Source organism: Vanacampus margaritifer, chromosome 1 (assembly GCF_051991255.1).
Source record: "Vanacampus margaritifer isolate UIUO_Vmar chromosome 1, RoL_Vmar_1.0, whole genome shotgun sequence".
Lineage (NCBI taxonomy): Eukaryota > Metazoa > Chordata > Actinopteri > Syngnathiformes > Syngnathidae > Vanacampus > Vanacampus margaritifer.
The window spans coordinates 8,971,344-8,992,546 of NC_135432.1; the positions used below are offsets into that span (position 1 = coordinate 8,971,344).

A 21,203-nucleotide genomic window follows, 5' to 3' on the forward strand; every position below is an offset into this window, starting at 1 on the left:
AAAAAATGTTTTCAGAATATTTTTTTTTGTCATAATCCCCCACCCCCCCAGGAAAACAGAAGGAAAAATTACTCTGAAAAACAGAGAAAAAAATATTCAGGAAAAAAAAGGGGGGATTATTATTATTTTAAAAATACTAATTAATATTTGTTTCTGTTTTTTTTTTAAATATTTTTTTTCCACTCTTTTTCTGAATATTTTTTTCAGTTTTTATGAGTAATTTTCCCTAATGTTTTTCGGATATTTTTATGACAGAAAAAAAATGCAGTAAAACAGAAAAATATATACACAAAAAAAGAACAAAGCTTCCCCCAAAAATTAAGTCACAAAAACAGGAGTCTTTTTTTCCTTCAGTGAATGCAATATGCTACCGTATCTGACAGTTAAAAAACAAAACTGGAATTCAACCGTTTACTGTAATCTACAGGTAATCACGACCATAAGGTTTGGTATTTCCCGTAACAATGTAAAGAGAGAGTTCAGTTGTACTTAAAGTATATAACAATGTACTCACGTTGCGTTTGATCAATCCACCAAAACTAAGTATCAAGTTAGTACCCTTGTTTGACCTGAAATTGCCCAAATTCTCAAATTTTCTGATACTCAATAGTAAAGCCAATACCCCACTGAGGGATGAATGTTTGTGACGCTAGTGAAGGTCGCAGAATTCCTAAACATTCTCAAAACATTCTTAATGGTTCTCTAAACAGTCGTAATGCCCTTTATTGTCGGAAGCCGTTTGACCAGATTTTCCATCATTCATCGTTCTTTACGCCCTAATCACCCCAAAGGGATCTCTTAGTACTTAATCGACAATCTATCCAAACTCAGCACTTTGACAAAAATCTTGTCACATTGCTAATTGATTTATTTATATTACGACTATTATTAAAACGGGACAAAATACAAAGAAAAACTCAAGACAAGAAAAAGAAACGTTTCACAAAAGTTATGTTTATTTGCAAATCTGCTCTTAAAAATGTGGATTAATAAACAGGACACAAGCACTCGATGTCTCCCAAATGTCCCAGCAAGTCTCTGGAAAGAAGACAACACGTGGTGGACACAACTTAACGGATGGACCACTAGCAGCAAGTTTGGCTTCCTTAAAAAAAGAAAAAGTAAAACAAACCAAAACAGACAAGCACAAGTACCCTTCCTGCTGTGAATAAAAGACACTTGCATGCAGTTTAAAGTGAAAATAGTTTAAATAAAACAAATTAAAAAAAAGATGGACAGATTGGAAATGTTACGGATGACGATAAGTCACATGTTGCAACTCTCCGTGATCACATTCAACAAAAACACACTTAAAACAATGATTCACTAAGGATGTATATTCTGTTATACTTAATATATTTATAAATACATTTTGATTATATTATAATTTCACACACGCGTACGGACTCAGTCTGAAATGTCTTTGCTCATCTATATATTAAGCAGGTTTTTTTTTTTGCAAGAAAGCACACTAAATGCATTTTTTCCATAAAAGTAAATGTTGTCAACTAAAAAGTGCCCCGACGACCACTTAAGTGACATTCTGAAATTGGACGTTCCAACCAGCCCACTTCAAAAATAGAAAATACATTTGCATGGTAAAGAGTGCATTGCTGTGGAAATGAACACATGCTTAGTTTGTTCTTTAAAAAATATTATAATACAAAAATAAGGTTTGTGTTTACCTTTTTGTCTAGTTTCGAATGGCGAAACTAGTAAAAAGGTAAATACAAACTTTATCGTCTTATAACAGGGTTTCTGCAGGTATCATCAAACCTAATTTAATGCAACTTAAAATCAATTTAATGCCGTACTGCACACACATATGCTGTTCTCTATATTAGGGCTGTTAGTCAATTACAATTTTTAATCTTTATCGCATGATTTTCATAGCTAACTAGCTTTTAATTGTAACAGTATCTAAATGTACAATAAAATATAAAAGTGGACAAATATTGTTAATGTGGTATCTTTTAGTTCTTTGATACAGTAATTTTACAGTCATTCATACAGTGTGAAACATTAATAGATTTGTGTTGAGGTAATTTTCTGCCACTAGGTGGCATTAGTGTTTCATGTTGGACGTCGGTGACAGGAACAGAAGATTTTTCTTTTCAAATTGCAAAATTGTTATTTTGAAACTAGTGGATGCCATTTTGTTCATTATATATTACAACTAGTCACCAGTCCCCACAAATACATACGTTTTTTTAAATCACATTTATTATTGCTATATTGTGTTATAGTGACTCCTTTGCACAACACTATGTAAAATAAAGCATGAACAAGTATTTCCATTTTTAACGCCTCTCAAAATCAAATTTAATGCTATGTAAGGCCTTTAATGCTTTTTAAAGGACCCACAGAAACCCTGTAAAACAGAAAAACCATCAACTAGAAGACAAGATGAACGCCATTAACCATGAACCCATTCTGAAGTGTGCAACTATTTGAAGTACTACAAATTAATATCAGTCTACAGCTTAGTTGAAAAGAGGTTTGTTTGGTGGAACCCTTGTTATGTTTTTTATTTTCTTCATGCACAACATGAACATCTTGATGTGGGGGGACAAATGTTGCCTCTTTAGGAAAATTTCCCACTCAAGTTTGTACAGTGTCATGAGTCAGTTGAGGTTGTCAAAATGTCCACATGGATGCGGACATTTATGAACACGTGAAATTGTTTGATGACTGGTAGTAAACGTCCCTGATTTAACCCTTCACAGTTTTGCCTCATTTCTTTGCTCATCCCGCTTTCACCCGCACCCAAATCGCTTTCCGGCAAAGCAGACAATTGACACAATAAATACTAGAGACTCAAGGCCTTTGAGAAACGCAAATGTATAAAATAGCAACTTGTATTTGTTGACTAAAACAGTCTAAAAACCCAGCGTCGGTATTTAAATGTTACTTTGTAAATAGTACAGCAATTTACAGTCTCATCTCTCCTCAATGACATGAAAAACGAATGGAGCATTTTTTTTTTTTACATACAGTATAGACTCGTGGCACAAATCTAGATAGCAGGGTAAGCTAGTTTTGGGAATTCTGGTTGAGCATAGCCGTGACTAGTTTGCACAAAAAGCAACATGTTACCCTGGAAACCAGGTCAAGACCAGAATCACATTTTCAAATCAAATGCAATTTATTTAACTCATTTGCTCCCCAAAACGTATGAATATGTTCCTTTAAACGTTTTAAGTGTCCCAAAGACGTATTTATACGTTTTTAAAAATATATTCTAGAGCATACAGAAGGCTTTGATGCAGCCTCTGCACTGCAGAGAACGGGTGAAGCAATGGTAGTAATTACAAAAAACGGCCAGCAGGTGGCAGCAGAGTATAAGAGATCCACCATGGCCATTTCTCACAGTTCTAAACAGATCCCTTCAAAAAAAAAAACAGCCAAGCGTCAGGTTGTATCTTGAAAAACTTGTGCTGGGTCACTCTTATCTCAAGGCACCACTGTACAGTATATCGCCAGGGTAACTTTGATGGTGCCGTTTGAATGCAAGCGAGTCACGATGATCAAGCTCAGCCATGAAATGTCAACCAAATCTAGCTTAGCGCACTATCCAGCTGCAACAGCCGCGCGGTTCGATCATAAATTAAGGGGGCGGTAAAATCCGTCAAAGTTTTCCGGATGGCTTCACTTGGGGTCCTCAATGGTTCCCGTACTCAGGTCAGTCATTTTGGGGTATTTGACCTTCTTCTGGTCCAACTCGTTCTGCGCCCACAGCAGTAACTTGAGGAGTTTGGCCAATTTGGGAGTGGACTCCCTGTTTTCGTGGTCCAGCACCGCTTGGTTCACCTCGCTCCACACCTGTGCAGCAACACACAATTCTCGAACCCTTTCCGTGCACTCGTATCAACCATCACTTTCTTCGTCAGTGTCGGTCATTATTTGGATGTTTGTGTTGTTGTGGAACAATCACATTTTTGTATTTTTTGTAACTTTCTTGACAAAAAAACAAACAAAAAACGCTACGCTTAAGTGAAGAGGATAAATGGGAGTGGATATTGTTGAGTGAAGATGACAAGAAGTGGAAGCCACTTGAAAAGGGACGGACTCGGAATTGAACCTCCAACATCGGGTTTGTTCACTTTGAGTTTCCCCTCATGTCTATTTTTTTAATCAACTTACCGGATGAAATGTAAAATCACAGCCACCCTTCGATCTCAATTGGAAGCAAACGGACCTCATGTGACATGTTTTCGACTGACACGTGACACGTTCAAGATACGGTGGCTGAGAAGGTTCAAGTCAGCATTCAAGACATTTAGGCAGTTATCGCAATCGTTCTGCTTTCGAGTTTGTTCACCAGCCATACAATCAGCAATCACTTCCGATTTGCAACCTGGAAGTACATGCGACATACGCGTAAATGTCAATTTTGGCTAAGGTAAGGGCTAAATGAATTAAACCTAATTTCCTCCCATCACATTTGTGGCTTTTATTTGCACTTATAACGGCGAACCGATCCTGAAAGCCTGATGGCATTTTCCTTGCCAAAAGTATAAATTTATGCAGGATGCAACCGTGTTTACAGTTTCAGGGAGCAAGTTAATGTTGTACAGAAGCATTGCCTTTTATTAATTAATGTTTATGTTCCGCGATAATATTTTTTTGTTACTTATTAATTTCAAAGGCAACATTTCTGTTCATTTGTTGATTAAATTGTGCCTTATTGAATTTTTTCTAAAACATTATTAAAGATTGTGTTTAAAGGGATACTTGACTCATTGAGCCATTTTCAGTAGTAAGAAGTTTGGACAAAAGTTATTTTGTCCAGAAAGAGTTTGATAACGTCATTATTTTTCATGTACAATTAATACCTTTAAAAACTATTTTTTCCACTTGCCGTCAACTGAAGATGGCATCACCTGTGCTGAGAAAGTAGGTAACGACCAATCATGGCTCAGTTTGCTGACCAAACACAGAAAACAGATGTTTTATTTCAAAACAATTCTACAGTTTGGTTTTTGTTTGACATTAAAACAAAAAAAATGAGTGAAAGTTAGAACTTTTTGTGAGAATTTTGAAATGAAAATGTCTGTTTTGTCAAAAAAATACTTGAGGTTTTTTTTTTTTTTACACCAATATTACTGAAAATGAAAATCGACTCCAAATACTAGTTATTGGACTCCTTGACTATTAATAATCAGTATCAGCCCAGAATAAAACAGTACGACGGCGTATTAGAGCCACGTATAAATATTTTTTTGTAGAGGGCGAGGGCAATTTTCTGAAAAAAAAAACCCATATAAATTACAAATTTGTGACTTTATAAATTGGCAGATTTGCAAGAACAAAACTCAGAAAATTACGAGAACTACACGTAACGTACTACTCGACTTTTTGTGCCAATACTTTTTGATCGGGTTTCCAAACAAGGAGATAGTAATTGCTTTAGCAGAGATGAACCATATCATGTTAAGCATTGGCTCTTTGAAGCGTTGTGCACGGCCACTGGCCAGCAACAAAGACGCCTCACTTTGCGAAGGTTCACACCCGCACGATCAAGCATCTAAGTTAATTTGTTAAAATGTATATTTACTTGTACATTTATGTTTCCAGAATTATTATTTACACGTTCATACATTTTGGTATTTTTTTTGTACAAGTATCTAAGTTGATGTGTCGAACCTGCTGCTCTCCGTCATTCACATGCATTTACCTAAAGTATGCTAGCTTCTGATTGGTTAGTGTTAGTCAGCTGATAAGGGATCAGGAAGTGTCGCCGCTCTGGCTGCGGTGAATGACGAGTAAAGTTTTAATTTAAGAATCCGTCTCCATCCTGCCTTTTCGTTTTATAAACAGTGTCCCATTAACCACCAACGAATCCTTACATGATTAGACTATAGCTAGGCGACGTGCATTTCTCGTAAGTTTCTGAGTTTCTCTCTCGCAAATCTGCCACTTTATAACATTGCAAACGTTTACGACGATACAAAGTGGCGAGTTTTTTTCTCTGAATATTGCCCCCGCCGCCCTCTTAAAAATATATATTTATACGTGGCCCTAATACGTCGTCGTAGAATACCTACCAAAAAGCAAAACTTTATTTGAATAATGTCATAAGCCTATTCTTTTTTATAGAACAGGATAATCAGAAACTGGAGATTTTGTTCATCGTCCAGCCCTATAATGTTAAGTAAGATATAAATCTGGTCATGCATAAATGTTGTAGGTCAAAGCAGCATTTTTGGTGAATGGTGGCCATTGCGAGTACCTTTTGCCGCTGCATCATGTTGAGCAGGTCTCCAAAGGGCGACTCTTCGGGGTTGTCGAAAGCCAAGAGGGCGAGCGTTCTCTCCATCTCCGTCAGACACTCGCGGCTCTCCTCCCCCTGCTCGGCCAGCTGCGTCTGGGCAAACTCCAGCGCTGACTCAGTCTCCCTTAGCCGGATGAGCTCAATCAAATGTTGCTGCTGCGCCAGGGAAATGACAAATGAGTGATGAAATGAGGCCTTTCCAAAAAAAAGCAATTTGATTACTTAAGATTATTTTTCAGAATTATTCAGCCCCATTAATGGCTATAGACGTCAAAAATTCATTTGAACCATTTCTATTAGTTAAACATTTTTTTCCCACTTTTGTTAACAAGGGTATGAAAACCTAGAAAAAATAAATAAATTTAGAACAGATATAACATTTGTGAATAATTCTGAGTTAACTAGTGAAGTAATGCGATTAATTACGGAAAAAAATGACGCCCCTAATTTTAAATAATCTTCTTTCATAAAAAAAAAAGTAATTTTATTTTTAATTTTTTATATGTTTTCTTTTTTTTTAAAAGAAAAAAATAATTAATTAATCGTATGACTTCACTAATTAACACACAATTAATCACAAATTTTAGATCTGTTCTAAATGTACAATAAAAAAAAAATCTAGGTTTTCGTACTCTTGTTAACAAAAATGGGGGAAAAACTTTAAACTAAAAGAAATAGTTCAAATGAATTTTTTGACGTCCATAGCCGTTAATGGCAGTGAATGAGAGTTAATGAAGGTGTACATTGTGTGGCATGCAAATGTACCTGCAAGTGAAAGTACAAATATCGGTTGGTGTCCAGCAGCTCCGGGTGCAGGCTGTTGATGAGTGCGATGGCTTCCTGGATCTGTCCCTTCAGGATCATCTCTCGGATCTTTATCCTTTCATCCAGTGAGTCCAAGTCCACACTGGGCTCGATGCCAGACTCCATCCGGAACTTCTCCGCTGCCTCTTTGAATCCCTCTTGAACACAAGAAAGAACATTCGCACACATGCATTATTTAAACATATTGTTCATGTTTGGTTTGCGTTTTCCTCCTCCAACATGTTTTGAGGTGCCTCACCGGTCACCAGGTAGTTCATAATGAGCCGGTTCATGTCCGATCTTTGAATGTGCACGTTGTTCAGTTTGTCCATCCACTCGTCTTTTGTGATGTCTTCAGGCTTTTCAGCATAACTCATCATTGGAAGCCTGCAAGAGAGCGAAAATGCTCAAACAGGGGAGACGAGAGCAAGACTGACACGGTTTGGCGGCTTCAAGTTCCTACAGCAACACGAAGCGGACAGCGGTGGGGAAACATGCGACGTGCTGAATGCGAGAAGGGGAGAAAAATAGCAAATGTGCAATGATGACGAGAGAAAACGAGTTTTAAAGGTTTGTGAACGCTTTCGAGATCTGAACTGATCTAAACGTCCCGCGACAGATCCCAAAACAAACCCATTTCCCAATTTGCTCAAGCCAGGCAGGCAACAGACAGCCCCGGCTAGTTAGCTCGCTGCTAGCCGCGAACCTACCGTCCAGCGCGAGCTCCGGTATTTCTCTCCTTTCTTGTAGACGAGAGGGAAATATCAAGTAGCGATACGTAGTCCGATTAGTTTGTCCGAGAGTAGAACATTTGTAAAATTCAACAGCGGCGCCAATGAAGCTTTCGCCGGCCTGCTAAGACAAGCTAAAGTGATATCCTCGCGATAGCAATCTACGTCATTCATACGCGCTCAGCCATTGGTGGACACGATGACGTCACCGTTGCCGAGGCAGGGCAATGTGTGGCTTTGTAGGGTGAAAAAATGATGTTTGTGCCTAAACACATGCAACAATAATTGAATTATGATACGATACGATATACTTTTATTTTCCCCGTGGGGAATTTTTTCCTGGACTCCGTCCATCTGCAGTTTACAGTAAAGAGAAAACAACAGAATAGAAAGAGATAAAATTAAAATTAAATAAATAAGAAGTGCAGCAATAAGTAGAAGACTTCCCAGAAGTCTTCACAGAAGTGTACATGTGTAGAGAAGTACATACATGAGGACTGCACACACCCATATACACACACACACTCCTATATATATATATATATATATATATATATATACACATGAGTATGTACAGCACAGTTGCATATATTACACACACACAACATTGCACCATATATCTAATTGCACTGGGTTAATGTCGGTTGTTAAGCAGTTTGATGGATGTCGGCAGGAATGAGTTCTTGTAGCGGTTCAGCCTGGTTCTGGGGGCCCTGAATCTCCTGCCGGAAGGCAGTAGCTGGAAGTCATGATGCAGAATGTGAGTCGGGTCAGTAATAATTTTCTGTGCCAGTCTGGTGACGGACCGCTCATAAAGCACCTGTAGGGAAGGATGATTCCTGACCCCCATGATCTTCATGGCAGTCTGCACCAGACCGGCAATCTGTGACCTTGACTGCACTGTCAGGTTGCCGTATCAGGCCGCAATGCCGTATCTGATGATACTTTCCAATGCAGCCTGGTAGAACAACAGCATGATCCTCTGCTCCACTCCATAGACCCTCAGTCTGCGTAGGAAATAGAGACGCTGTTGGAGTTTGGAGCAGAGACTTCCAACATGTACCCTCCAGCTGAGTGTGTTGTCGATGTGGACCCCCAGATACCTGTATGAACCCACCTGGCTGATGTGGTTGTTTTTAATGACGACTGGCCTGTGGTCACCAACAGTTTTTGTATCAAATATCACCTCCTCTGTCTTCCCCACATTGAGCACAAGATGATTCCGGTCACACCACTGGACAAATTTCTCTATTTCTGAGAAATAGTCCAGTGGGCTACCGCCGGCCTGCAGCAAGTTGACGATAGCTGTGTCATCAGAGAACTTAATGATAAAGTTCTCTGGGTGTGATGTCACACAATCATTTGTGTACAACGTGAAGAGGACCGGGGAGCTGACGCAGCCCTGTGGGGCGCCTGTGCTTATCAATCTGGGTTCCGAGAGGGAGCTGTTGACCCTGACTTGCTGTGTGCGCTGTGTCAGGAAGGAGTGATACCACCTCGAGATGTACAGGTTCACATTCATCTCCATCAGTTTACCCAAAAGCAGGTGCGGCTGCATTGTGTTGAACGCTGAGCTAAAGTCAACGAACAACACACGTGCATAAGCTTTAGGGACGTCCAGATGTTTGCTGACCAGATGTGTATTGCTGTTGATAGCATCGTCAGTGCCGCGACCCCGCTCGTAGGCAAACTGAAGGGAGTCTAAGTGTGCATCCACCTCCCTCCTGAGCCGAGTCACCATCAGCCTCTCGAAACACTTCATAACAATGGAAGTTAGAGCCACAGGCCTGAAGTCATTATTGACCACAGGACATTGTTTTTTAGGAACCAGGGTGATTACTGATTTTTTCCAGAGACTGGGAATGGAGTGTGAGTCCACAGATCTCTGGAAGATGGGCTGCCATGCTGCTGTGAGCTCCTCTGCACAGGATTTTAGCAGAAGGGCAGATATCCCATCCGGTCCTGAGGCCTTTTTTGTGCAGACAGACCTAAAAGCAGATTGGACGTCATGGGGATGAATCACCAGCCTTGAGTCCTGCTCATTCACTGAAATGGAGCTCAGGACCTCCCCACATTTAGAGGAGAAGTCCTGGGTTTCGAATCTTAAATAAAAGTCATTCAGCTCCCTTGCCTTCTGGAGGTCATTTAGGGTACTGAGACCTTTTTGAGCAGGAGCAATTAATAACATATACGTTTCAGTATGAATGCCAATCAATTACGAATAAATACAGTGAAATGTAATCTAGCATTAAAAATTACTTTTTAGAATTTTAGTATCGCTGAAGTCATAACTACAATATTTCTTTAAACTCAAAATATTAATCCTGATTACTTTATATCTGTTAGTCCTACTATATATCTATTACATACATAAACCCATGTAATTATTGAGTTAAATGTGAAAATGAGCATAAGGCTACTTGTCCCTTCAGCCTCTGAAAAACTTCACCTCAACTTTTTATTCAACTAGAGACCACCAATAAGCCTCTGTTGGAACAACAGGTGTCTAACAGAAGGGCTCAAGCAGCTTGATGTGTGTGTGTATATATATAGTTTTAATTATTTATTTACACATGCATGTATAGAAAATGGATAGATTATTTTTCACAGAAAAAATTGCTTACTTAATTTTCAGTTGCGCATGATTTAAATGTAAACAATGACAGTTAGTTAAACGCATTTTTATCATGTGCAACTGATATATTTTTTTAAACTCAGCTATTATTTATTTATTTATTTAGGAATAGAAGCATAATTCGATAGAATAGAATGCCTCTATTGTCATTGTACAACAGGTATACAACGAATTTGGGAGCTGCTCCGTTTGGTTTGTAGTTTAAAAAAGGTAATAAAATATGAACAATGAAATAAAACATAATTAAACAGCATTAAAAACGTGGGTGAAAATTCACGGTCGATTTTCAATTTTATTATTTATTTTTTTAAGTGCTTTATCAAGACAGTCAAGTTGCATAAAATACTACTCTACTTAACTGCTGGTCGACAAGTCACGTCTCTTGCGCGCGCGCCCCCGCCTCCCGCATCGGTTCGCGTGAGCGCGCACGTTACGTTGGCCAACGTGCGGGGGCGGGGCCAACGTCCTGCTGCAGCTGTCCATGGTTGGTGGGAGGTTGGAGCCACACACAGTCACTGAAAAGGCTCCGCGGAGAGATGCAGCCCTAGTCACGCGACGCCGTCCGTCCTTCCGTCGTCGCTCCCCGGCCGCCGCTCGTTGTTCGTCTCGTACTTTGCTCTCGTGGAAGGTAAGTCTTCCATTCCTCGCGTCTCGGCTGCTTTGCTTTCGCCTACGCACGACGGCGCGCGCCCTTCGCAAAAATGAACGGCCGTGCCTCGCATCCTCAGCAGGCCGGGATGAGCCGAGCCAACATGGATGCTGCTGCTGCTGATGATGATGATGGTGACGATGATGATGATGCGCGGAGATTATTGCTTCTTGCAACGTTTTTCACGGCCTCTAATCCTGCTGGTTGACATTTCGATCGCAATCTGTCGCGTTTCTGTTGTCTTGACAAAGCTGCTTGAATGCGGCCTGTTCAATCCGCATCGAGAGATGACTGCTTATTTTTCGTAATCCGTCGTCATGTTGAAGTTAACGCCGATCAGGAGGCCGTTGGAACAAGTGAAGCGTGCTCCGATGCGAGTGTGTATTAGCGTGAGAAATGCACCGCAGGAGCGTGTCATAAATCCAGCACTTGCCCCCTTTGACTCTGCAGAGCTTGGCGGAGCAGCGCAAGGCAGAACAGGGCCAGCTGCTGCCATTGCTGCAGCACCATTTCATCTCGCTAAATTGGACGCCTTTTGTAGTGAATCTGCTTCATTACTAAATGAAGAAAAAAAAAAAAGAAGGTCTATTTGCACAATGTAAAATCGCCCACTGGCCGGTGGTTGGGGACCACTGCACTATAGAACTGACATTTTATTTTGGTGTGAACATGAGTGTGAATTTTGTTTGACTTGACGTGAACTTGTTGCTTGTGGTTTCCCAAAGTTACTCGCCATTCAGCATTTTCACCAGACAGAATTTTATTATTGGTTAAGAGGGGTTATCCACAACCAACTTCTGCACCTGGTTAAACAAGTGCTTCCGGGTCAGGTGACTGTTGGAGGCCAAAGGCAGGAAAACGCAACAAAGCAACTGTTTAATCATCTGCACAGTCTTGTCTACAAGTCTTTGAGAGCTACTAAAGATGAATTTGATGTTTAGGCTTCATCATGTATCATTTAGGCTACACAGTGTTCTCTCCCTTTTCACTGGTGATACATTCCAAGCCTCCCCATTTCACACCCCGGCAGCACAAGGATGACGACGACAAAAGAAACAGGGTTACAAATGTCACAAATGGCCACAAATTAATCTGCAATAACCGAACTTCGAAGTAGCGAGTTAACACTGTATTGTATGTATGAATACATATTATTACCTTTGTTTAAAATTCTGCATGTAATTCATATTTTTATTTTGTAACCGTTAAAGGATCATAAATGAAGGTATTTTATTCATTAGGCTATATGTTTTTCCTAATTAGTCAGACACTTAATTGGTTATCTAAATTTGATTCTGTCAAATATCATAATCAGCATCAGCCTAAAAAAAATCTACATCAGTTGCATTTACTTGCAAGGTAGAGTCTAGAGTTTTTTTTTCTTGTCGCAAAGAAATGTTAAAAATGTAATGGTCACGGGAAAAACAGTTTGCAACAATAAAATGCAGCAAATGTCTTTGCAACCTTTTACAACCTTGAATGAACCCTTACAGAAAAAAAATCACATTCGCTATACGTGCAACCATCCTCAAAAGCCCGAGTGAGTTATGGGTTTGAGCGGGACTATTACTACTGTCAGGGCTATAGCGCCTGCTAACCGCTAACCCCGGTGTAGCGCTGAGCCTGATGCTAAAGCTCAGCCACAGCTATGCTAAACCAGCTCCACGCTATCATTAAATGTAGTTATCAGCAAATTCATGAATTGTCTAGAAGAGAAAATACAATACGCCGCCACGCACAATACATTCCAAGAACTGTAAACAAATTAATACGGTAGCGTGTACGTCAGCCAAGTGGAGGGGTCTCTTTTTGGCGGACGTATGCGCTACCATCTTGTAATGTGTCATTCTGTTAACAAAACTGTCATTATTTATTATTGTATTGTATATTTAACAATACACAACAAGAGAACAAGACGTGTTATTGATTAAAAAAAAAAAAAAGTAAATTTTTTGTCACTCAACTATTCAAAGCTTGCTTATTCTGTTTTGGGTTTTTTTCGGAGCCATTTGTTCAATCAAGTGCACTCGCTGGTGGTTGTATCTATCCTTGACCACCTGCTGAGGGATTACAACTCATTGTAATTAGCAGTTGTGGAGGGATTACAAGTCTACTAGTGGCGGTAGACTATATTAAATAATGTATCGTCATTGGCTGTACCACATAGCTGTGTAGTCGTGTACAGTGGACACATTGAATGTGTCTACTTTTGGAAGTGTGAAATGATTACAAATTTGGACATTCTGGGCCCTATTTTCATGGACAGGTACATCTCAATTCATTTTGTCAGACTGTGCTGCGTCACGGACCAAAGGTGTTTTCGATTACACTCCTCCGGCGCAGCCGACATTTTGGTGACCGAACGTGGACTAGACTTTAGACCCGGTGAAACCATGTTTAAGTTTTGGCGCAGCTGTTGTAACGTGCTTTTGGTGGCTTTTATTATATTGTTAAATAAACACACAATTCGAAATTCCTTTTCCTAAATTCTATGAGGCCGTGTGTAAAGAACATTAAAAATGCAAATATCAATGGCATCTGGTTCCCTGAAAAACAGGTTAAAGCCGATTACGTATCAAAATAATGACATTAGAGCAGGGGTGCTCAAGTTGGGTCCTCGCGAGCCCATATCCGGCCTGTTTTCCATGTTTCTCTCCACTAACACACCTGATTTATGATCAGGATTGTTATCAGGCTTCTGCAAAGGTTGCTGATTAGCTGATCATTAGATTCAGCTGTGCTGCAGGAGGGAAACATGGAAAACAGGCTGGATAGAGGCTCTCGAGGACCCAATTTGAGCACACGGCAGTGGATTTCCATCCAACTCACGTGGAAAAAATCCTTTCCCATCCCAGTCTTGGATCAGTTAAAAAAATAAATACAATCTTGTCCCGTCTCGTTCCCGGTGAAAAAGATTTCCCGTCCTGTCCCATCTCGCTGTCACTATTTAGTGCAACCGGAAGCACCATTGCCTTGTGGGTGGTGTAGTTCTTTAAGCTAACATGAGTGTGTACTACACGCGCATGTTAGCTCAAAAAGCTGTGTACGCTTATGGAAAGAAAAATACCAATGGCTGTGCATCTCTGTCTTTTTTTCTCCTATTGATAATCCCACTCCTGCCAACTTTTTATCCTACCGTACTGTCCCAAAATTGACTCCAATCCCGTGGGAATCCCGAGATTTACGGAATTCCAGAAAAAAGGTCAGCCTCCGAATATTCTGTACGCTAGTGTTAATTTTATCCGCCATTTTTAAATTTAGTCTCCGTTTTAGTCTAGTTTCAATCACGCTTGTTAGTTTTTATCATAGTTAGTCAACCTTATCCTGTTTTTATTTAGTCAATTTTTAGTTGACTATAAATTTAGTTTCACGATCTCAGCAGCAGGGTAATGCTGAGCCAAGCTGGAATTTTGATGGGGCGGACTGCACTTAAGGAGGACCAAAACTGCCAAAATTAAAAATAAATAAGTGACTAAAAATGAAAATAAAAAAAGGATACAAATTTTTTTTTTTTAAATATAAATCCCAAAAAATAAATATAAATGGAAATAAAAAATAACAAAAAATACATATATGCATAAATAAAAGTAAAAAAAAAAAATATAAAAAAAAAAACGTGATTAAAATAAATAAAAATAAATACAAAAATAAATATAATTAAATATCAATCAATAAATAACATTTCTTCCTGGCAGAGCGTCTGGAGCATGAAATAAATAAATGTGAGAGCAGAGTGTTTTTATTTTTTGATTAATATTTAATTCTATTTATATATTTATTTTTGTATTTATTTTGACATTTACTTTTATATTTATTTTTTGAATCTTGTTTTTTATTTTTGTATTTACTTTTACTTTTATTTATGGATATATAAACATACCACTAGGGTACATCAATTTATGAGCACAACTGTAAATGCCGAATGGCGTCATCCAGTAATGTCATAATATTTTGGATGGCACTCCTTTCAGGTTTCATATTCTTCCTTTGAGAAAGAAAAAAAAAGTTAAAAAAAAAATCTATTCACGTCGTAAGGTTGGCTCTCCTAGTTGCCTTGTAGACAAAAAACTTTACGCCACTTAATTTATGAGGACAGTCTAATTTGAAATGACACACCTGATCATCGCTAGTGGTCCAGAGATTGGGTCTCACTGGTCGATTGGACCCTGCGGCCAGTCCAGGGTGTACCCCGCCCCTTTGGCCTCAAGTCTGCTGGGACAGGACCCGGCTCACACGCAACCCTACTGGGAAGTGGTGTAGCAAATGGATGGATGGATGCCCATGTGCTGACTATACATACAGTACATAATATAGTTAGTTGTATGTTTGTGTCCAGCTTGTGGACGTGAGACATCATGGCTGAGCATCAGAGGCAGCGCTCTTTGTCCACCGCTGGTGAGTCTCTCTACCACGTGCTGGGAGTGGAAAAGATTGCCACCAATGATGACATCAAGCGCTCCTACAGGTCAGAACAAAGACACACACACACACAATTAGATCATTTTTCAAATAATTCAGTCCAGGAGTTTCAGGGTTAAGACCTGCCCACTCTACTTCATGTTTTAATGAAGATATCTAATTTTAACCTTATTAGTTCATTACTTCCAACGATATCATTGCATTTGATCAAAAATCCAATTTACAAGATCACAACCAGTGTATATTTGAACAAGTATGAGAACATATAGATCAATTTGGTAAAAATAGGGAGCAATAGGCATGAGATGAAACATTTGAGCCTTCACAAGGCAGATTTATCAAACGCTGTTAAACAGGCAAGCAAGATGAAAGCAGTTCACACTGCACTTCCTGTTTGTGCTCTTATTTTGAAATCTATTCCGTTTTGACAGTACCTCCGGTGCACTACTTAGCTGACTGACGCTATCTTAATGACAGCAACAACAGTAAGGTGGATGTCATTTAATGCAGTGCATGCAGTGCAGATTTTAAAATATATATTTTTAAAAAGTACAGTATATATAAACATTGCAGAAAAATATAAGTTCAAAAAATACATTTTCTTCTAATAGGCTTTTCACCTGTCAATCACTTAAACTTTATTTAAAATTCACTTAATTATTTCTTTTTCAGAACAGATCTTTACCATGATCAGATAGGAGGACACTTGTTGATAACAGTTTTTATGTGCACAAATCTTTATTTCTATTTAAATTAATTCTCATTTATTTTCAGTTATATTTTTTTATTTGCAAATAGTTAGAGAGGCCACATAAATACAAATACTGTGTCACCAAGTCACAATAACTTAATACAAAAAGTACCAATAATGTAATAAGTGGTCTTCAACCTTCTATCAGTGACGTATCCTCTGTGAAATATTTTTGGAGCCAAGTACCCCCAAACCAGTGCAAAGCATTTTTAGTTGAAGAAAGAAAAGAAGAAAAAAGATTGTGCTGTGCTATCATTGCCTGTTTGCGTTCCACGCAGGAAACTGGCTTTGAAATTCCACCCTGACAAGAATCCTGAAAATCCCGAAGCAGCGGACAAATTCAAGGAGATCAACAACGCCCACGCCATCCTCAATGACCCCACCAAGCGCAACATTTACGACAAATACGGCTCGCTGGGCCTGTACGTGGCCGAGCAGTTCGGAGAGGAGAACGTCAACACGTACTTTGTCCTCTCCAGCTGGTGGGCGAAGGTAAGATGGGATGTGAAGGATGCATTTTTTGTCATTTTCTGGCATTTTCTTTGTCATCAAAGCGCTGCTTTCTTGCAGGCGCTGTTTGTGTTCTGCGGCCTGGCCACCGGCTGCTACTTCTGTTGCTGCCTGTGCTGCTGCTGCAACTGCTGCTGCGGAAGATGTAAACCTCGGCCTCGGGAGGGCCAGGAGCAGGATTTTTACGTGTCCCCGGAGGACCTGGAGGCTCAGCTGCAATCTGACGAGAGAGGTGAGAACTACCTGGGCGCTGCGACTTTTTAGCCGTTAGGTTACGGAAAGCTGCGCTTTGGAAAGAGGATTTTTCGCACACAACTTTTTATAGTATACAGTCAACTAAAGCCTCACCCAACACCGACTTTTTTTTTGTTGTTGACCCAATCAATTTATTATTATTATTATTTTGTTGTTGTAATTATATGCATTTTAGTTAACTTTTTTAGTTTTTACAATATACAGTGAGTGAACTCAAGCCCAACCGATCTCTGATTTATTTGCTTTTTTTTTTGTGACCCAATGCCTCGCTTATTCCTGTTTCTTTTTGGGATAAAAAAAAAAAAGTATGGCAATTATTATGAGCATCAATTAATGCGAATATCTGGGGTCCATGAGTCATTCTCACAGCAATAGTAACGCACAGTGACTAGGATAAGTAACTTTAATCTAATTATCGGTATAAAAATAGTAACACGTGAGACAACTAGTTACTAGGGATGCAACAATATCAAAATCCCACTGTATAGATATCTTCAGTTTTAAGACCACAGTACAGTATTATTGCAGCATTGTCAAAAAATGTATAATATGGGGGGAAAATTACGTATAGTAGGAAATCAAATGCAAGGATTGTTAAGGATAAACACACTTACTGTAATTGAACAGACAATATGATCAAAATGCATTGAATTTATTACTATTAATGAATGTAACAGCTATTGTCCGAATTCAAAGTAACAAACAACTATATATATATATATAAAAAAAGTTTAGTTGAGTGTCTTTAAACTGACAATGTAAATAATGTTCAGTTTAATCTTTCCATTTTTAACTGACAATGTAAACACGATATGTAAGAACACAAGCAAGCATTTTCTGTTGAGTTTCTTTCAAATTGTAACAACAAAAATTGAATTTTGAGGGCCACTCGCTCTGCTTCTGCTATCACAAATCTTGAAAACAATCAAAAGAATGAATGCTGCAACAAACATCCTGACTTTATCAGCTCCCAGAGTCACTCACACAAAGTTGACAGCAGAGGGCAGTGTTCACTTCTCAGACCAGCCCATTCTATTATGCCGGGGAGGGGGGGGGGGGGGTGTAACTACACTTGTGGGGAGACTCACAGTTCTCCTTTGATACTGTCACGGGATTTTGGAACAGAGGTACTGAGGCAATATTTTCGTTAAAAATAAATGACCATATTAGAGTAACATGTTCCTGGCATCACTGAGGTCTGGATGTTTTTTGCCATGTTGAACGGGGATTGACTAGAATCCCTAGCATGGTTTTAATAGTTTGGGATTATTCATTATACTTATTTTTTATTTCATTTTGACTTTTGTTTTTCGAATTCAGTTAGTTTATGAGATTGGATTTGTTAATTTTATGTATTAGTTGTTAGTTTATTATTTTTTTTATATTTCTTTTAGTTATACGTTTATTAGTATCATTCTCATTTTTTCCCCAAATGCTTCATCTTAGTTTAGTTTGTATTATTTTTAGCATTAGTTTTAGTACATGGTTTTAAAAAAAAAGATCACAATCAAGTTCATGTATGAAATTAATAAAAATTTAGGAGATTTTCACTGTAATTATAGTTTGCTTAAAGGGGAAGTCAAGCTTAAACATTTCTTGGCAATAATGTGCTATATGTGTCCTCATTAGACTGAACATGACATTCTGATCAATATTAAGTTAGTGGAATATGAGTTAAACAGCAAAATCCAGACGTTTTTATCAATATCAGAAGGCGGCTATTTTGCCACTTGTCGAGTGAAAATTACATCACAGTTGCTCAGGGCTCAAGTAACGACCAATCACAGCTCACCTGTTTTCTGAAACTGAGCTGTGATTGGTTGTTATTTGAGAGCTGAGCAACTGTGATGTCATTTTCACGCGACAGTGTGGCAAAATGGCCGCCTTCTGATATTGATAAAAACTGCTGGATTTTGCTGCTTAACTCATATTCCTCTAACAGAATATTAACCAGAATACCGTATTTAGACTAGTGTGGCTGCATAGAACATATTATTGTCAAGATTCTTTTTGGGAGGTTGATTTCCCCTTTAAGTTGATTTTTTTTTTTTAAGTAAAATATGGTTACTCTTGTTTTTATTTCATTTTGTTAACGAATATGTTTGGTTCAATTTTAGTTTGAGTGATGTGTTATTTTTTCCTGAACTGTAATAACCCTTAGCGTAAAGCGCCTGTTGGTGTGTCTCCAGTAGAGGCGGGAGGCGAGCCCATCATGCTGCAGCCCTCAGCGACAGAGACCACCCAGCTGACGTCGGACGGCCACTACTCCTACCACACCGACACCGGCTTCAACTAAGCGGCCCAACCCGTCCTCCTGCCCGTCCATCCGTCCGTCCGTCCCTCCTCGCCTCGGTCCCACCTGCTCCCCTGCGCCACCTCCGTGACGGGAAAGAATCCACCCTTCACAAGGAAGGTCCATGCAGAGGACAGGGACTAGTCAGCATGGTCCATCAAAGGAACTACTCGTCCCTTACACCCACTGTCCCCGTCCCCCTGTCCTCTTATTTATTTACCTAGAGTATGACAAGAAATTATTCTATTTTCATTTATTTTCTATTTCGCCCCCACCTTGTCCCTCCAATCCCGAATTGTGCGTTATTGTGTAGCATGCAGCATCTTTCCTTTTTGGCCACATTTGGACTCTTCCGTGCAATATGTCCACATGAGTACGGCGTGCAGCGCCAGAGCGGTGAGGCCCCCGCTTGGCAAGCGGCGGGAAAAGCGCGCCTGCTGACGTGAATTTATTTGAACGTGACTTCACAGCGTACGGGATGTTCTGTCAATTTTAGTCATCCACGCCTGAGAGGAATGTTGTCATATCGGCAGACATGTTTCTTTTTTTGAACGAAACATTGAAGATACGGTCACGTGTTGTAAAGAACATCACATCACCATCATGTTGCGCGGGAAGTACGATGACCGCAAAAGTGTTAATTTCCTTTTTTTTCTTTCTTTTTTTTTTGAGAGTCCATGTGTTTAGAAGTGTGATATCTGTAATTATTGTTTACTTGTTTTTAGGGCTGCAATTATTTTAATAATCGATTGAATCGTGAAAATATATATATATATGTATATATGTATATATATATATATATATATATATATATATATATATATATATGTATATTTTATATATATATATATAAATTGTTTGACCCTGCACAGCTGTCACGTAATATGTTCAGCGATCTGGCCTTTCTGCCATAGTCTGATTTTGGCGCACCTCATCATTTGGATTTGCATGCCTGGCCACACATTTGCAAATCCCCGCCGCTATGTTTTTGGATTCGCCACTCGGCTCGTCACGTCTTTCGATGGTTTACAAGCTGCGTGTGACTGTCCACCCTCTGCTATTAACAGTATGGATGTTTGGTATGAAGTTTCCTGTTGATGAAACATACTGTCGATGTGCCCGTCCCATGGCTTTTTCATTGAGATTTCTCAAGATGCTACTGTACATGTTGTAAGTTGAATGCACTCAAAGAAACATAAAAAAAAATTAAAAAATACAACAAATCCATGATCGGGAGATGATTCCAGCAAAAGAAGACAGTATTGAGTGCAACTATAGTCGAATGGTTTTCTGATACGAAGGGAGGTTAATTTATGTCATACTTTGTGGTGGGAAATCATTTTAACTGGTGCAGTGTTGTATTGTATGTAAGTAACTATTCAAATGTGCGAGGAGACGTTTAACGGGCTTCAGGTTGGTTGTACATACAGGCGGCCTCCAAACAGTCAAGTACAAGAAACCTTTATGTTGTAGCATGGTTATTATCGTGTGTCTGGAAGAAAACGTGTGGATCATTGAACTCAGTTTGCTGTTGGTGAATAAATGTTCCTAAACATTTGGATGCAATTCATTCTTTTGTCTTTTTGTGCATGCTGCATATAAAACTCACTTGATGTGCCCACCTTAGCCACCAGTGGGCAGTATAATGCTGTCCTATAGGGACACAAACAAGAATGTCACCACCACTAGGTAAATTCATTTGTAATCATTTATAAATGTAAGGTTCCGAATGAACCCCTGCCCGGTTCTTTTATCTTTAATGCTCGCAATATTATACGAACAGTAACAACCAGAAGATTGCATGTTCTCAGTTGAACTATTTACTGGATGCCAGAAAGATGGACTACACATGTGGAACTTTTTTTCTCTTAATAGGTAGAAG

General features: G+C 39.1%; 2 protein-coding genes across 6 annotated transcripts; one reads left to right on the forward strand and one right to left on the reverse strand.

The window, feature by feature from the left end:
• Positions 1 to 933: 933 nt before the first annotated feature.
• Positions 934 to 8,005, reverse strand: LOC144054516 (glucose-induced degradation protein 8-B homolog). Its single transcript, XM_077569701.1, has 5 exons — positions 7,789 to 8,005; positions 7,338 to 7,465; positions 7,040 to 7,236; positions 6,233 to 6,430; positions 934 to 3,822 (listed from the first exon to the last, which is right to left on the reverse strand). Exons 2-5 carry the CDS (start codon positions 7,456 to 7,458, stop codon positions 3,649 to 3,651), a joined length of 690 nt encoding a protein of 229 aa, XP_077425827.1. The 5' UTR covers positions 7,459 to 7,465; positions 7,789 to 8,005; the 3' UTR covers positions 934 to 3,648.
• dnajc5aa (DnaJ (Hsp40) homolog, subfamily C, member 5aa) lies at positions 7,490 to 20,887 on the forward strand. 5 transcript variants are annotated; one of them, XM_077569703.1, is made up of 5 exons: positions 7,490 to 7,648; positions 15,430 to 15,558; positions 16,542 to 16,755; positions 16,834 to 17,005; positions 19,197 to 20,887. In XM_077569703.1, the coding sequence occupies exons 2-5, from the start codon at positions 15,449 to 15,451 to the stop codon at positions 19,322 to 19,324; spliced, it is 624 nt and encodes a 207-aa protein (XP_077425829.1). In that variant the 5' UTR covers positions 7,490 to 7,648; positions 15,430 to 15,448; the 3' UTR covers positions 19,325 to 20,887. The 5 variants fall into 5 exon arrangements, with proteins under 5 accessions (XP_077425829.1, XP_077425828.1, XP_077425832.1 ...); XM_077569702.1 differs by lacking the exon at positions 7,490 to 7,648 and adding an exon at positions 10,893 to 11,072; XM_077569706.1 differs by lacking the exon at positions 7,490 to 7,648 and adding an exon at positions 10,894 to 11,072 and having other exon boundaries at positions 19,190 to 20,887.
• The last annotated feature ends 316 nt before the right edge of the window (positions 20,888 to 21,203 follow it).

Excerpts from the sequence above, each read along its gene's own strand:
- LOC144054516 (XM_077569701.1), bottom strand. The coding sequence starts at position 7,458 with ATGATGAGTTATGCTGAAAAGCCTGAAGACATCACAAAAGACGAGTGG. Across the intron at positions 7,237-7,337 it reads TATGAACTACCTGGTGACCG|AGGGATTCAAAGAGGCAGCG; the intron begins GTGAGGCACCTC and ends CTTGTGTTCAAG. Across the intron at positions 6,431-7,039 it reads ATTTGTACTTTCACTTGCAG|CAGCAACATTTGATTGAGCT; the intron begins GTACATTTGCAT and ends TCCCTGGCGCAG.
- dnajc5aa (XM_077569703.1), top strand. The coding sequence starts at position 15,449 with ATGGCTGAGCATCAGAGGCAGCGCTCTTTGTCCACCGCTGGTGAGTCT. Across the intron at positions 16,756-16,833 it reads TCTCCAGCTGGTGGGCGAAG|GCGCTGTTTGTGTTCTGCGG; the intron begins GTAAGATGGGAT and ends GCTTTCTTGCAG. Across the intron at positions 17,006-19,196 it reads GCTGCAATCTGACGAGAGAG|CGCCTGTTGGTGTGTCTCCA; the intron begins GTGAGAACTACC and ends CTTAGCGTAAAG.